Here is a 16066-nt window from a genome sequence, read left to right as displayed (position 1 = left end):
GTTTGCTTCCCTAGTAAGCCCTGATTTCTCAGTATTTTCAGCGTTAATTTGCTTTCTGCATTTAGTTGGTTTATCTTTTCAAAGGCGATTCTGAAACTCGGTGTAGATTTAGGCGTTAAGGAAAGAAAATACTCCCATCAACGTTAAACTGCATACAGAGCTAAAGTGGGCTGTGAGTGTTTCCTGCTTGTCTCCGCCTTAATGGGGGAAATTTCTAGAAAACTAAAAAAAGTACAACTTATTTTTCGTGGGTTTTACTGAAATATCTTGGAAACTGTAACAGCTGCCCACTTAAAGTACTTCTGAATGTGCCACATTTAGCAGCAACACCCAAAATAACCAATTATAAAAGGATAAAAACATCTTTTAAAAAAAAAAATCTAATATTTTAAAGCATATAACTAAACAAAAGCAACATTAGGTTGAATTCAAATCAAGCATGATTCTGCATATGTTACATGTTTAGTTTCATCAGGCATAAAGTCTTTAGGGGAATTTATAATTTTTACAACTTTCCGTTTTATCTGCATGATATTTATATTTATTTTGATATCCTACATGTAGAATAATGTGGAACTGCTTGACAAAAAAGCACAAAACAGCCAAGAGCACGGCCCGAATGTTTACAGAAGAGTGTAAGTTTTATATTAAGCATGATAAACTCAGACATCAGTGCATAAGACAACGGCCACCCAGAGTTAATGCAGTGACAGTAAATCATCCAAAACAAACTTGAGTTCATAAAGTGAAAATTTATATGATGTTTTGAGGAGATAGTTGGAGGAAATACTGCCTGAGACCTGAAGCTTTAAGACTTAGGAAACCGGCACCCTATGGAAGAACTTTTAAGCTCTCAGTCTTCCTGTAATTCACCGTAATCATGTGTTTATAAACATTTTAATTATTTATATTTATAAAACATGTTAATTAAAACACTAAAATTCTGGCAACATTTCAAATCAAGTGCATTATGATTTATGATATTTGAAATTGATCAGTCATTAACATAATGTGTTGGTTAATACTCAATCGCATCTTGTCGCAGTAAAACGTGCAGAACGAGCGGTCTGTAGCTCAAATACCGACCTTCTGTCATTCTTCATTGCATGAGATTAAAATGCTACAAAGACTCAAGTCAAGGTTTTTGGGCACAATCAAAAGTCAAGTATGAAGGCAATTATTTTTGTGACTAATTTAATTTTGAGACTCCAACTTGAAAGTCTACATCTTGAAAGACTTGAGTTGCTTTATAAAAAGAAAAACTGTAAGTCATTTTGGTTGTTCACTCTTAATTGAGTTATTGTTCTATATTCGGCTTTTTTCTGCTGTAGGACTATTTATATGCTGAGCCTTTGTTTTGAAAGTCTACCTAGACAGAGTGAAGTAGTGAAACTGCTAGTTTTGATAGAAGTGGTCATACCACGAGAATCTCACACCGACTCATGCTTAGTGACCAGCAGTAACCTGAGATACTCCACCAGTAAAATGTTGCTTTTCATCACTATGTTCAGGAAGAGTAACAATTGCCAGTTTTTATATATTAGTCAGCAATTTTAGATTAAACCTCGGTCTCGGCTTGGTTGAAGTGAACTCCAAAGCATATTTGAACGCTAAGTGAACAGGAGGAATTCTGGGTAAGTACCACCAAAACAAAACTCGCTAATCTAGCTCTGGCAGCAAAAATGGCTGGTTATCTTTTACCAAAGACAAACCGTTAACATCTGACACCTTTCCATTTTTTGTTTACAATTTGTGCTCAGTCTGTTTGAAAGTTTCCTTCAGTGGTAATTGGTGCTGTGCCACCACAGGAAACTGGGGAACAGCACCAACTGAAAATGTAACAAATGTTGCAGTTTTGGTCCCAAATCGAACCGGGTCTACTGGACTACCAGATGTGAAAACACTCTTATCATGCCTAGTTTCCAGTGATGGCCTCAGATTGCTTTTCTTTTCTCTCCTTTCTCTCTTCTCCATTTATTTCTTTTCTCTTCCCTCCTTTCTTATTTCTCCTTTCCTTTCTTTCTTCCTTTTCTAACCTTATTTTCCACTCTCCTCTCTTCCTCTGCTCTCTAATAGTTGCCAGTCATTGTTTCTGAGGCGACACTGTTTGTGTCAGACAGACGTGTTTCTGTGTTTTTGTGTTTCTGCGCCTCGGCCCGTCCAAGTCCAGGTCCAGGCCGTGTAAACAGAATTAGCTCATTTCACGCTCCATCTCCCCCTGCGATAACTGACCTCTGGGACCGAGCGGAGTGTGTGTGGAGTGTGTGTTGGGAGTTCAGAGGCCACCGTCGGATTGGAGGATATCCGGCCGGTCGTACGTCTGTGCTTCCCAAACATATGTGCGGCGCACGTGTTCGCCGTGTGTTGGGTCTGAGGTGGAAGCTGCTTCTGGACTGAACCGAGTCCAGACACTTTCCCAGTGTCTCAGTTCATGAACAACACAATCAGAGTTATACAAGACGAAATGGATTTAAAGAATCTACAAGCTGGAATACTGTACAGTTTTTAAAAATGGTACATTCAGGTCCAAAGAAATGTGCAACTGAGTAGGGCTATTTAAAGAGGCATTATTTTGTAAAATGGACTTTTTCATTACAATGTTATTCCCTCATCAAAAACAGATTTTTTTGCTTAAAAGCAATTTTCTTACTTTCCTTTTATTAAAGGATCAGAGATTTATTTTGTCCAAAAACAAACCTCACATTCACAAAATCAAGAAGAGCTGAAGTCTCCTATGTGTTACATAAAGATTTTTCGTAAGAGCAAATGAATGCTAAAACATTTGTCTGGTGATGATCCAGTCCAGCTGAAAAAAATGACAAAGTGACCCAGTGTCTCTTCAGGTTGATGCACGGTTAAAACAGCTGATGCGTTCGTCTGATTGGCTGTGTCTAGCATGATTAATGAAGGTAATTAAACACAGGCCATGAATGAGAGGCCTGACGTTTGTTATTAATCACCTGGATGCATGTTGCTTTGTGTCCGTTTGTGTAATCCAGACACATCAAAGTCTCGTCAGGACTCATTTGTGTAATGAGCCTGTTCTGTACAAACACGCACTTCCCCTCTGCAATTCATGATGGCGGGAAGGTTAATTTTTTGCTCACGACGCAACATCTCATCAAATCTGTGTTAATGGATTAAAGGAAGAGGAAATGAAGTCTAATGAAAATCGTCTTTTAATGATTAAGAGAAAGTAAAACACGTTTCATTGCAGATTTCCTCCGCTTGACTCTTGACCTTCACTGGCGGTTTTAGATCCAACCCCCGTCCGTCCGTCCGTCCATCTTTGATCCGCTTGCTTCATCGGGCTGGAATGCAGACCTGGAGGTCGGGACGGAGGCCACAGCTAATCGCTGAGATTACACAAGCGTCTGTCTGCTCAGACACCAACACATGTTTTGGTTATTTTGAATTAATGTGTTGTCACGTTCTTCCTCATCCGCTGCTGTGGTTCTTGTTATGCTGCTTTGTCATCCTGACTGCACCTGAGCCCCTGGTTCATTAGGGGACACTGGTGGAGACTCTTTACATTTAGAAAAGCCATTTATTTGTTTTAATAAGCACCATTTTTGATTATTTAGGTGCATTAACATTCAGTTGTAGGTGAGATTTTGTCCATTTCAGACAGAAAATGACCAACTTTCTTATCGCAGGTTTGTGTTTGCAGCCAAGAGACGAACAAAAGATCAGCTTTAACAGCCAGTAACGTTCCTCCTCCCTTTGCCTCTCTGTGTGTTCCAGGGTAAAGTCGCCCAGACGGCCTGCATGTCGGCCTGCAAGCACATCTCCACCTCCCTGATGCAGCTGCTGCTCGACCCAGAGGTCCGGCAGATCTCCATCGGTGCTCTGCACCAGCTCAACGTCGACCTCAAGGAGTGTGAGAGTGAGTTCATCTTTTTTTTTCCAGCTTTGTTGTTGCACAAGCAGTGTTTTTCCTCAAATTTCTGGATATTTAATGTTGTTGCTGTAACCCGACAATACCAGGAGATTTTGTTTTATTATTATTCTTGAGTCATTTGAGCATATAAAAATTAATTTTTGGAAATAATTCTACTATCTAAGACCAAATGCACCACTTGGACAAAATAAATACACAATTAGTAAAGCATCAGGCAAGAATTTAAGTTTAAGTCAACACACATCCAATTAAAGCTGTTGCCTTGGTTTTCTTAAACCAGGGGTTCTCAAAGTAGGGGTCTGTTTACTGAATTTATTAAGGTTTTATTTCAACATAAATATTTTTTTCTAAATATTTTTTCTATAGATATTTGTTGTATTTTTAGTCAAAATTTATTTTTGTAATTTGGAAAATGGACAAAACCAACATTAAAATGAATCTTAATCTGTTGAAATGTTGCTGTTTCCAGATGTATTGTGCATATATTTTATCTCCCCTTTGCCTCCATTTTCCTTTTCTTTCCTCTTCTTTCTTCGCAAACTACACCAACTAATTACCCACATCTATTCCTAAAGTTAAAAGAAATGTTATTAAATATTGTTTGTTTACGTTTGAGAGCCCAGGGAGCGCTGTGGAACAACAAATTAAAGGTTTAGAAGAGTTCATCATCTTCCTCCTCCTCCCGTCTCTCTGATTTGTGAGACTTTTAGGACCCAGACGGGTTTTTTGCAAATAAAGGATTTGGAGAGTTGAAAGAACGTGAGGCGTCGTTGGCTCGGTTTGTACATGATCAAGGTTCTTAGAGTCACAGAGCGGGTCACACTGCGCGTTTGTGACCTGATGTGAAGTGACATGCGTGCAGAGCTGCAGATTTGGTTTTCTGAAGCAAACTGGAGGAAGTTGGGCTGACGGTACAGTAGAGGGTCAAAACGAGAAGCAAAAATTAAAAAAAGAGCTAAAAAGCGAAAATATGGAGCGAAAAGTTAAGATATTACCTCCGTTATTTAAAAAAGAAAAAGAAGAAAATTAAAGACCTAAAAGCTTTAAGGGCTTAAAAGAATGTCTGGTGTAGATTTGGATGAAAGAGTTTTGGACAAAGGAAAATGGGATTAAATGAGGGAGGTGTGACTTTAATGAAACATAAAGAAAGAGGGGTTGGAGAAAAAGCTAAATAGATGACTGAGAATGGAAATTAAATGTATGTTCACAAAGGGAAGGAAATGAGAAGTTCAGAAAAGGGATTAAAGATTAAATTAATGAGAGAATCTCCGGATTGTGGCGGGCGGGAAGAAATGGAGGCATGGCTGGAAGAAGAAGAACGGGAAAAAATAAAATAAATTTAACTGAATTTGAGAGAAAATATGACAAAAAAAGGGAAAAAAATACAGAAAAAAATGTGGGTAAGCTTTTCTGTTTAACAGCCGTTATGTTGAACACCAATAAAATTATTCAACCTCTTTAATATTTTACCATACCAAAAACAATAAATAAAACAAAAATAAAAACTACACTACAGAAACCATACATACAATGGATAATGAAGTCTCTGTAAACAAAATTGTCTTTCAAAGAAAATGAATTATGAGAATAATCAAGATATTAAGCTTAAGCCAATAAATCAGTTAATTGCATAAATCAAGCTCAATAATTTCCATTTTCATGATGGCATTGGTCTCAATTTTCCCCTTTTTTGAAGAACAATTTTATTTACAGAAACTTGTGCATCCATTTTATTTGCTGTTTCTGTTGTTTTATTTATTTGTTTTAGATATTCAAATTGTCTTTCAGTGTTAAATGTTCCATTGATCTTTGAGAAAATATTCTTGCATTATTAGGGCTGGACAATAAACCAGTAACATATATGACAATAGAAATGTAATTAAAATCAAAACATAGAATGTTCAAAATTCAATATTTGGAATATTCACTGAACTCGGACCTGGAACTGCACAGCATTCTGGGAGTTGTAGGCAGAGGGAAGGCTTTAACTGCTCAACCTCTCCGGGCTTCTAGCTAAATAAGGTTGGTGGAATCAACTAACTCTCTCTCTTTGGTTGCCTAGCAACTCCCATATTCTGTGGTTACCTAGCAACGACCTGTTTAATAACTGGCGCATTAGCAGTTTAAAGTTCCGGCACTTTCCCTCATAAATGCTTTTAAAAAAAAAAAAGAAACGGAGTGGTGTGATAACTGGATAAAACAGGAAAGGTCACACCACCAGTTTGGACGTATTTCTGATAAATAAAACAAAACTAATCATAATAATGGATATCAACTGATATGAAATGCTTATGTCGTGATGCATTTTTCAGCCATATCGGTCATAACATGGCTGTAACATTAATCTGTTAAAAAAACCAACATTAATTTTAACTATATTTGATAAATATCAAAATAAAGACTTGAATTAGTTTTTGTATCATGTAAATATCCTGATACATTTTTTAGCCATATTGTCCAGCCCTACTCTTCGGCGTTACCGTGGCCCCGGCGGCCATTACAGACCCAAACTTTCCCCAGCTGATCGCAGACATGCTAACAAAGTGCTGCGTAAACAGAGCAAACACACTCAGGTGAAATCTGCCAGTGTTACTACCACCGTTTTGTTTACATCCACACACTTTCTCACACACTCGTTCTGTCTTTCAGCCAGCGACATGACTCTAGCACCCCCACCCCCACCCGTTTCCCCCTCTACCCCCCCAACGCTGTCATTCGTCTGCCAATCTGTCCCGATGCATAGCGAATCCGACCAGGTCTTTTATTATTCCCGTTTTTTCACCCTGTTTTTTTTTTTCTTCCTCTTCCTCCTCCTCTCTTCCCTCTCTCCGGGGATGGACTGGTGGGGGGGTGGGTTTGTATTTTCCCACAGGTTTTGCCAGAGCCGGCCCGGTCGCAGGCTTCCAGGGTGACACGTTGCTTCTGGCCTTCAGTGACTTGAGACAAGTAGGTCTTTGTCTCCTGCGTGGTCCTCACTCCTTCGTTTCTTCTTCTTTTTGTTCTCCTTCTTCTTCTCCTCACTGTCTTTCTTCTGCCTCCTCTTCCTCATTGTTCCCTCCCTCTCTCCCAGTCTTCATCTTCTTTCTTCATCATGTTGTCTTCATGTTTCATTCATCCCTTAATGCATAAATCTGCCTTAATATTTCCTGATTATATAATTCTGTGTTGTTCCTTTCTGCCATTTTCCTGATATCATTTGTTTTACTGTAAAAATGGCTGTTTAATAAGAAACGGATAAAAAGGTAAGAAAATTGCACACAATTTTTAGAGGTACAGTACCTCGTTATTCAGTTTATTACTAAAACAATTAATTGTGATTGAAATAATCTTCAACTAATTTAGAAGTTGATTATCTGTTTGATTTACAGACTCTTCAACTGGAATAGTTTTAGCTTCACCTGCTTCAAATGATGTATACATAATTCCTTAATTAGCACATTTTTTTTTATCCAAATGTTAATTGAAAAAATAATCAACATATCACCTCTAAACTGTATTGAAAAGTCGAGCAGAAAGTTCTGTTTTTCATGTTGTTGTAATAAATATTTTTTAGCTGCAGATGCATCCTTTGATAAAAAATTATCAAGCTGTAAAAAGTAGTTGCATTTTAGGAGTAAAATGTTTATTTTGCTTTTTTTTAAAAAGGAAGGCAGAACTGAGCAGATTTAATTTTCATTATCTAAGAATTATTTTGTTCACAAAAAATACAGTTGATTCATGATGTAACAAGTAAGAGTGTTTAATCTTTAGGATGGTTTTGGTAAAAAAAATTTTTATGTAATCAAATTTAATTTATTTGATTAGGTTAGTGCACATCAATCAGCATTACTACAATTCCTATCGGTGTAAATAGCCCAAAAGCTAAATTTCACCCTTTGTCCTAAGACAAATAAGCACAAAAACACATAACACAGCACACACAGTTCAATTAAAAGAAGCAAAACAAAACATTTACACAAAAAATGACTTGCCAAAAGACAGAAACAGTATAAAAACAAAATAAAAAGTAGATTAAATTATTGTTTGAGAACCAATTTAGTTTCTACTTTCCATAAAATTAAGGTTTGTTTTATGATAAGGAAGTCGAGTTTGTTTTGAACATTTCAGCAACAAGGCAGTTAAAAGTCATTTACACCATTAACTTCATACAGTCACCAGTTGTAAAAGAAGCAACAAACTTTAATTTTCGAGCAAGTGTAAGGACTGTAGAACTGGGGAGATGTTTGCTGTCTTCCTGGTTTTAGACAAAGACAAAAAGATGAAAATCTGTCCTCTGTAATGTGGTGAGGACATTTTATAACACCATGAACTTTAACTCCAGTGAATCAGATGACTTCCTGTGTTCTACCTCCGTTGTTTCCAGTTTTTCTTTGGGGTCTTGACGACCTTAAGGCCAGATTTGCAGAAACTTCCCAATGCAGGAAGCGGCTCGGCTTGTGTCCCGTCGGTTTTGTTTGTTTCCTGGGAAAGAACTCGTCCGAAACCAGCCAGCGCCAGGCCAGAACTGGACAGCCCTCCGCTGTTGGGCGGAGGTTTTTGTTTGCGTCTCATTTTCATGTTAAATTTCAATTTTGTGAAGGAAGTGCATACGTGCATGAAGAGGTTTTTTGCGCCGTCGCCGCTGAATGTGTGAACCGGGGCGGAGAATCTCGACTCGGAGCTTCCGAAATGTTTACTCCGTTTTTAAAAACCGGGAGCTGTCAGCGTGTGTGTGTGTGTGTGCTCGGCTTTGATGTGTGTGTTTGTTGTTGCCGAGTGTGTGAAAGTCGGAGGAGAGTGTCTTTTTTTTTTTTTTTTTTTTTTGTGACAGCGAATGACGGATGGGCCGGCAGGACGGAGCAGGGGACGATGAATGAGGTGACAGACAGAGACGGATAGCCCTTTATCCCTCCGTCACAATCCCTCTTTCTCTCTCCTTCTCTTCTCTTTCTCCGCCTGTCGGGATGATGCAGTGCCTCTTGTTCTCTTGCTTGGAGGAGGAGAAGGAAGGGGCAAAGATGGGGAGAAGAAGAAAAGGAAAAATTGCATTCATCTGGCATCGATGTTTACTTCAAACCCCCGCCTGCCGCTCTTTCCTCCAGCATCTTCCTTTTGCTGATCGGAGTTATTCAGCTCCTTGGCTCTTTTATTTCTTTCTCCTCCATTGTTTTTTTCCATGCCTATTCTTGTCATATCAAAAGATGCACATTCCTGCGACCCCCCAATTTGTGCTTTCACACCTAACCGCGGCGCACGCACATCTGCCGGAGCGCATCTTTGCGATACGAGCCGCTTTGTTCCGAGGAGGTTTTTCACGTTTGCGCGGCCAGGAGTCTCTGTGACGATGTGTTGATGTTGGTGAATGGTCGATAAATCAAGCTGACGGGCCCGTTTTGTTGGTCGCCCGGTTCCCGGTGTTTTGGGAGGTTCTGGGGTCCTGGGACCGGGCCGAGGCTAAAAGGTTTCCCTACAGCACTCAGACACCATACAGGTTAACTTTAGAGACAACCCAGAAATTCAAGTCTAAAGTCTTATTGTGGAGGTTTTAAAATGTTTTCAGTTGATTTAGAAATAATTTAACCTCTAGGTTAGGCCTCTCTCAGTTAATCACGATAAATTAAAATAAGCTCAATAATTTCCATTTGTATCATTTATCGTTTTTCTCTTTTCTCTCTTTCTACCAAAAACTGCATGATAAAAGTCTTAACTAAAGTCTGGTGCTTTGGTCTCAGCCATCTCCTTTTTTTGAAGGACGGTTTTGTTTATTTTATACCTTGTTTCTGTTGTTTTGTTTATTTTGGATATTTAAAGTGTCTTACAGTTCAAGTGTTAAATGTTCATCAGAATTTAAAGTTAGTTCATTTTTTATTGCGTTCTTATATTATTATGCGGTTATTATTATCTTAACTGAAAATAGTCTCAAAAAAACATCATTTATCGCAATGACTTCTGGGACAATTTATCAGCCAGGTAAATTTGTCACACTACTCTAGATTAGGGGCTGACGATATGGACTTAATGCTTTATCACAATTTTTTGTGATACCATTGTTAAAAAAATGTATGACCGTGACTCCGTGGCACAGAAACACAAATACTGCTCTTCAGAAACATTCCCATTTGTAAAGAAGTGTGATTTATGTCACTAAACTGCACACAGGAACTACATTTAATCATAATTTAAAACTGATTGATGCTGTCATTGACGAAACAGTGGAGAAAAAGGTAAAACTAACAATCGCAACAATACGGACAGGGTAGGGACTTTTAAACATCATTAATAGGAATTTATCATGACAACGATAAATCTGTATTATCATAAGAAATTAGATTGGATTTAATGTCATTGCACAGCATTTGTAGCAGCACAACAAGATTAATGGAGCAGCTCTTACAAACAAGGAAGACCCGTGGCTCAATTAGCAGTTTGAACAGCTCATTTATGTATCAAAAATAATATGATCCCAAATCTAGATGCTCTTATAAAGAGATGGACCTGAGTTTAATCCCTAATTATTACTTTTTAAAAGTCAAATTTACAGTGTACGCCGCAGGCATACGGATATCAGAGACGAAATCTTGCAAAATCAAACATGAGTTCAGAGTAAACAAACATGGCTGACAAAGAAGAAGCAATGGCTATAATTTGTGGACTATTTTTAGCTGATAAAAACACAATTAAAAGACGTCTCTGACATCTACTGGACTTTCTGGTGTGTCCTGGCAGCAAGTTTATGTTCTGTATTTTGAATTACTCTCCATGTTTGCGTCACCCCGCTTTCTGATTGGCTACACGTCACACTTAACAGAATATCCCTGAATAGTCCTAATTTGAGTTTGAAGCTGTCACAGCATCCATCAAATTAATCTGAGTCCCGCGAGATTGTTGGGAAGGGGAAATTGGGACAAGAATCAGAATAAAACCTGATAGTCCAACAGACTCGGTTCGATTTTTACCAAAGTGTAAACATTTGTAAAATTTTCAGCTGCTGCAGTTTGCATTCACGCTGCTCTGTGTCAAACAATCCAAACTAATCAGAAAAACCTGTCCCCCCCATCGCCTGTGGGGGCGCTGCACCAAGAACTACTGAAGGAAATGACACGCTTTCAAAGAGGACCAGTGCAACTTCACTAAATGTAAACATAATGGTGTAGCGTCAAATTTTAGCGGTTGCAGGGTTTCTCATAAAAAGACTACAAACCATTTTTCCACTAGTTCTAGACTCTTTCATTTGCTTTGGTTGTATTTACCCAGAATGCCCTGCGCTTTAGTCCACTTCCTGCTTTTGGCCATTCTGTTTGGCATTCACATGTGCATTCAAACCACACCAGAGTTCACTTCATCCGAACCGAGTCCGAGGTTTTAGCCAGACCAAAGTTTGCTTTTCTGGTCCACTTTAGAGTTCGATAGCACGTTCACACCTCACAACATGAACTGGACTTCCTAGTCAAACAAATTAGATTTGGATTCAAGCGGACTAAACATGGCTGGTGTGAATGCACTCTTGGTGTGAATTAACATTTTTACTATCTGCTGTTTGGTCTTAAAAATGTTTAACACTCTAAAACTTTTCAGTCACATTTTCTTTCTGGATAAGTCTAGTCAAATCCTCTATCTATTTTTTTTTTCTGACCTTTAAAAAGTCTTGATTCATAATCAATAAAAATGTTTCTGGCTGCTTCACTCAAGCCAGAACTTTAACTCTCAAAGCAGACTCGCTCCTCTGCCTCCAGAACAAGGCAGCGCTCTCCTGTTCTCTGAATTCTCTAAATATTTAGCTGAGCATAAGAGGCCGTTTGTGTTTGCTTCAGGCCTCTGGCTGCCGCCTTTTTTTCCACAGATCTTATCAATCTTCCTAAATTTAGAACATCCAGAAGTCTGTGGTTATTCCAGACCTTTGGCTGGCCCTCGCGTGGCGTGGCGTCGCTCCAAGCAAACGCTCGCTACAGTAGACTTTCACTCATCCTTTCCTCCAACCCTTCATCTGCCAAGCAGGCATTGTTCCACCTTCAACCATTGTTGTGATGATCGATCCTGTTTTCGTTCCTCTGGTTGACCACAGACGGTTCGATTCCATCTGTTCATCTCTTTTCTTCTCCAAGAACTGATGTGGATCAAATGGACTCCTTAGAAAGGCTACATTTTCTCCTGACCTCCATTCTGTCTCTGCTGCTGTTCTTTTCCCTTTCTACACTCAGTTTTATGCATTTTAAATAGATCACACTCAGTTTTGACTAAACTGAATGTAACTGTTTCCGTTCAGTTTTAGAAATACTTGGTTTAACTTCATCTAAAGGTAAACTACTTGAAAACTAAAGACTTTTGTGCAACTTCCACATCCATCTGGGTTATGAAAACAGATGGATGAAGCTGTGTTGACTAGGTGTACTTTCTATAAGAGAGTAATATATATCTATATAAAAGTAATGGCAGTAGTAGTTCTCTCAAAAAAATAGCTAAACTTGGAAGCAGTGGACCAGGTGTACTTTCTATGGGAAAGAAAATGAGTAAATCTAATTAATGATGGAAATATTTCAATAAATGGCCAAAACAGACACAACTAAAGGTAGAAGCACTGAGCCGGGGGAACTTTCAAGCACTAAAATAATAAACAAAGTATGAATGTATAGTCATTGGTGGCATTGCTTCCTCAATGGCTTCATTCATGAAAGAGACACTGCTAAACACAAAAGCATCGAACTGGGTATACTTTCTGTCCTCTAATACACGCAGCATTTTAGAGAGTTTGTTACTTACTTTCTCTTTTCACTTTTACTGTTTCTCTCCATTTCTCCCCTTTTCTTCTCTGCATACTTTACATTAGTTTTCTCCTGTTTTTGTATTACTATCTTTTCATTACCGTTACCTTTCTTTGTGCCCTTTCTATTCACCTTTGGGGCTTCAGCGGTCAACGGTCAGTTTTTTTATTTATTTTTTTCCTTCCAGCCGCTCTCACTGAGGGTGTAATGCGAGCTCTCGGTTTTTCAGAGCGCATCCCAGCCATTACCTCACGAGGCTTCCCTCCACAGCTCCAAAAGCAACATGTCACAGCATGACAACTGCTGATCCCGGCTCTGTGTGCGCCTGTGTGCGTGAACAGCATAGCCAGTAGCGATTATCCCGCGACAGCATCTCACACACATCGCTCTGCCTGTCTGTGTGTGTGTACAGAGGTAATAGACAGGCTAAGGGATGAGACGAGGCCCAGTGGGAGAATAAACCTCACCTCCTCGTAACCCAGACTAACCAGGGGCAGAAAGAGGGAGAGAAGAGAGGGATGAAAGATGAGAAGGAAGGGAAATATATGGAAAACTGCAGCTAATCACATCAAAACTTTATGCAGTTTTTTTTTTTTGAGGGGGGGTTAAGAAAACTTGAACTTATGCCTGGTGTTGGACAATATGACTGAAAAACATACCACAATACAAGAGTTTTATGTCAGTAAAAATGGATAATTATTGATTAGGTTTTTGTTCTAAGTATATAAAACACAGCCTAACTGGTGGCATGATGTTTCCTGTTTTTTCCAAAGTTTTCTCTTCACACTATTTTTTATTTTTAAGCAGGTATGAGGCGAAACATTAAACAGTTGCTGCACCAGTTACTCAGCAGGTTGTTGCTAGGTAACCAAGGAGATTGTGAGTTAGTTGATTCCACCAACCTGCATTGCTAGCAGTGAGAGGTTTAGCGGCTAGAGCCTTTCCTCTGCCTACATCCCCCAGAATGCTATGTGGTTCTGGACTGGAGTTCAGTGAAATTAGTAAATATTCTAGATGTATCAGACGTTATTTAATGATATTGATCACGTGTCTGTCGCGATTATATATTGTTGTTGATTTACTGTCCAGGCTTACAATTGTTTGTTTTATGTATTTTTATCTGAAAAGTTTGAAAACTTACCTTAGAAATTCTTGCAGAGTGCTGGGATTTTACTGTGAGTGTACGAACCGTTTGTATTAATATGGTTTAAGCATGATGTAGAAACCTTAAACTGCTACCAGTTGCTAGGCAACCACATTACGCAACACATTGTTGCTAGGTAACCAAAGAGTAAGTAGCCGTGTTTCCATTGACCACATATTTACGCAAATTGTAATTATGAAAATGAATTCCCCTATACTCCCTAAAGTATAGGGGAGAAAACATGATTTTCAATAAAGTTTGTGCGATAGGATGAGGTGGTTTTTCACAAATATTAAAATTTGTGAGTTGCATAAAACTGCAATGGAAATACTTTTTTTTGCATCGTTCGAGTGCAAAAAAAGTTGGAGATGATGACCGGAATCGGTGATGGGATTATGTATGATTTTAATTGCATTTCTTTCTTAATGGCAACGCTGCAATTGCAAAAAAAAAATTTTGTTTCTTTTCGACAATAGTGGAATCTCTTTTGGCTTCTTTCATTTTGTTTCTCCCATGATGGAAATGTTTGTTGTAATTGTGAGTCTTTATTGGTTTGATTCGAGTTTTTAAGTCGTAGTTTGTGTCTCTTTGCAGTCTTCTGGCATTCAGCGCTTCTCTTTTTTTGCATCTTTGAGGTATTTTTGCTGTCTTTGTCTCTTTGGTCACTTTTTGCCTCCTATTTGCAGTTCTTTATCTCTAATTTGCATATATATAGTTGCGGTCTTTGGGGCACGCTGTAGATGTTTGATTGACTTGTATACGAGAAGCTCCAGGGGCCCCTCCAGTCAGCGGCTCTTTGTGTCTCTGTTGGCCTCAAAGAATGTCAGTAATAACTTTACTCTTTAATGTTTACACATATTTAGGCTTCAAAGCCATTCAACTGACTGAGTTTTCCTAAAAATCCTGATTCTTGGAGATTGACTCATCTGGACTCCTCATCAGAGGTTTTGTTTAAATTCTGATCTGTTGACTTTGGCCTCAGTCTGCAGCCTTTTTCTTCGTTTTATTCACTCTTTACACAAATATGTCCTTTAAGATATTCATATAAATATGCACTTAACTCACAATGTAAATTAGAGATAATAATAATAATTTTTTGTGATTTGTTTTATAGTTTAGTTTGCGTTTTATATTTTCTAATTTTTTGTACTTTTTTCTCATTTGATTATTTTTTACTTCATTTAGATTCTTTTTGCCATTTAAAATTAAAGTAATATTTGTTTTTTTAAATATCGGTAATGCATCTGTGATTATTTTCATGGCTACTTGCTATTTTAGTGCACAAGTAGCATAGTTAGCTTTATTCACACAGAGCATATCTTTTAGCATCAAAACCAGCAACTGTCAGCTGGTTTCCAAATCCTTTGACTTCTTAAGGAAATGAAGATATTTCTTCAACAGATTTGACTTGTTTTGTTTTCCAGGATAAACTGGAAAACAAAACAAGGTCCTTGACATTTCAGAGACAAACAACTTGAGCAGAAGGAGGTCAAACTTTACTGTAAGAGGAAGATCCCACCTGGTTCCAACATTGCTTTTTTGTCCTTTCCTTGTTCCCCACTTGAGTGCTAAACGTTCCTCTCTTCCTTTCGGCTGCCGTTGGAAAAAAAACGCCATCCTCTCCTGCAGGAAATAATCCCTCAAAATCAGCTTGTCTCAACAGCTTTGTTTTACGCCTGCGTCTCATTCTTGAGCAGCTTCTCTTGAGTATTAAATACCTGCCAAAGTTTTCGTTTCAGCCCTGAAATAACAGCGGAGAAGATTTATTTCCTGAAATTCCTGTTCAGCGTTTGTTTTTTGGCCGAGACGACCTGAAACACTTGCGAGGTAGTCATAATTAGTCCAGAGTAAAACAAAATAAGGGGTTTCAAGGCTGGACTGATGAGTGATGGAGCACCGTATGCATGACATGTTCATTAAAACCTTACTGCTGTTTGCTTCAACCCGTTTCACTTTGTCTAGACTGGAAATCAGCTTTGGTTTCAGCTGGCCAGGCAGGAGTGGTCGTACCCTACCTCATGTTTTAACAGGTTTTAATTAGGCCAGCATGCGGCCCGGTCAGATGAAGCTGTTGATCTGATTTAAGGAAGGTTTGACGCTGTCGGTGTGTGAAATCCAGACTTATTCGGACCACAGACCACCAAGTCTTTAGGTTCTACAGAAACGGATAACAGACAGACCGGACAAAGATCTGAATATTATTATTATTATTATTATTATTATTATTATTATTATTATGACAGGTGCATCACTTCACCACCCAGAGTTTTTACCATTTTAACA

The 16066-nt window shown here is 38.5% G+C and overlaps 1 protein-coding gene across 1 annotated transcript in view; it reads left to right on the top strand.

Moving 5' to 3' along the window:
• Window positions 1–16066, top strand: part of exoc6b (exocyst complex component 6B) — an 87125-nt gene that overhangs the window by 50725 nt on the left and 20334 nt on the right. Inside the window, exons 19-20 of the mRNA XM_005809418.2 lie at window positions 3745–3886; window positions 6774–6847. Coding sequence (XP_005809475.1) covers window positions 3745–3886; window positions 6774–6847 — 216 coding nt within the window. The remainder of the gene's footprint in view (window positions 1–3744; window positions 3887–6773; window positions 6848–16066) is intronic.

The sequence above is a fragment of the Xiphophorus maculatus genome, chromosome 14 (assembly GCF_002775205.1).
Source record: "Xiphophorus maculatus strain JP 163 A chromosome 14, X_maculatus-5.0-male, whole genome shotgun sequence".
NCBI classification, from domain to species: domain Eukaryota; kingdom Metazoa; phylum Chordata; class Actinopteri; order Cyprinodontiformes; family Poeciliidae; genus Xiphophorus; species Xiphophorus maculatus.
The sequence above is the reverse complement of the archived record's forward strand: the minus strand, read 5'-3'. Positions and strand labels throughout refer to the sequence as shown.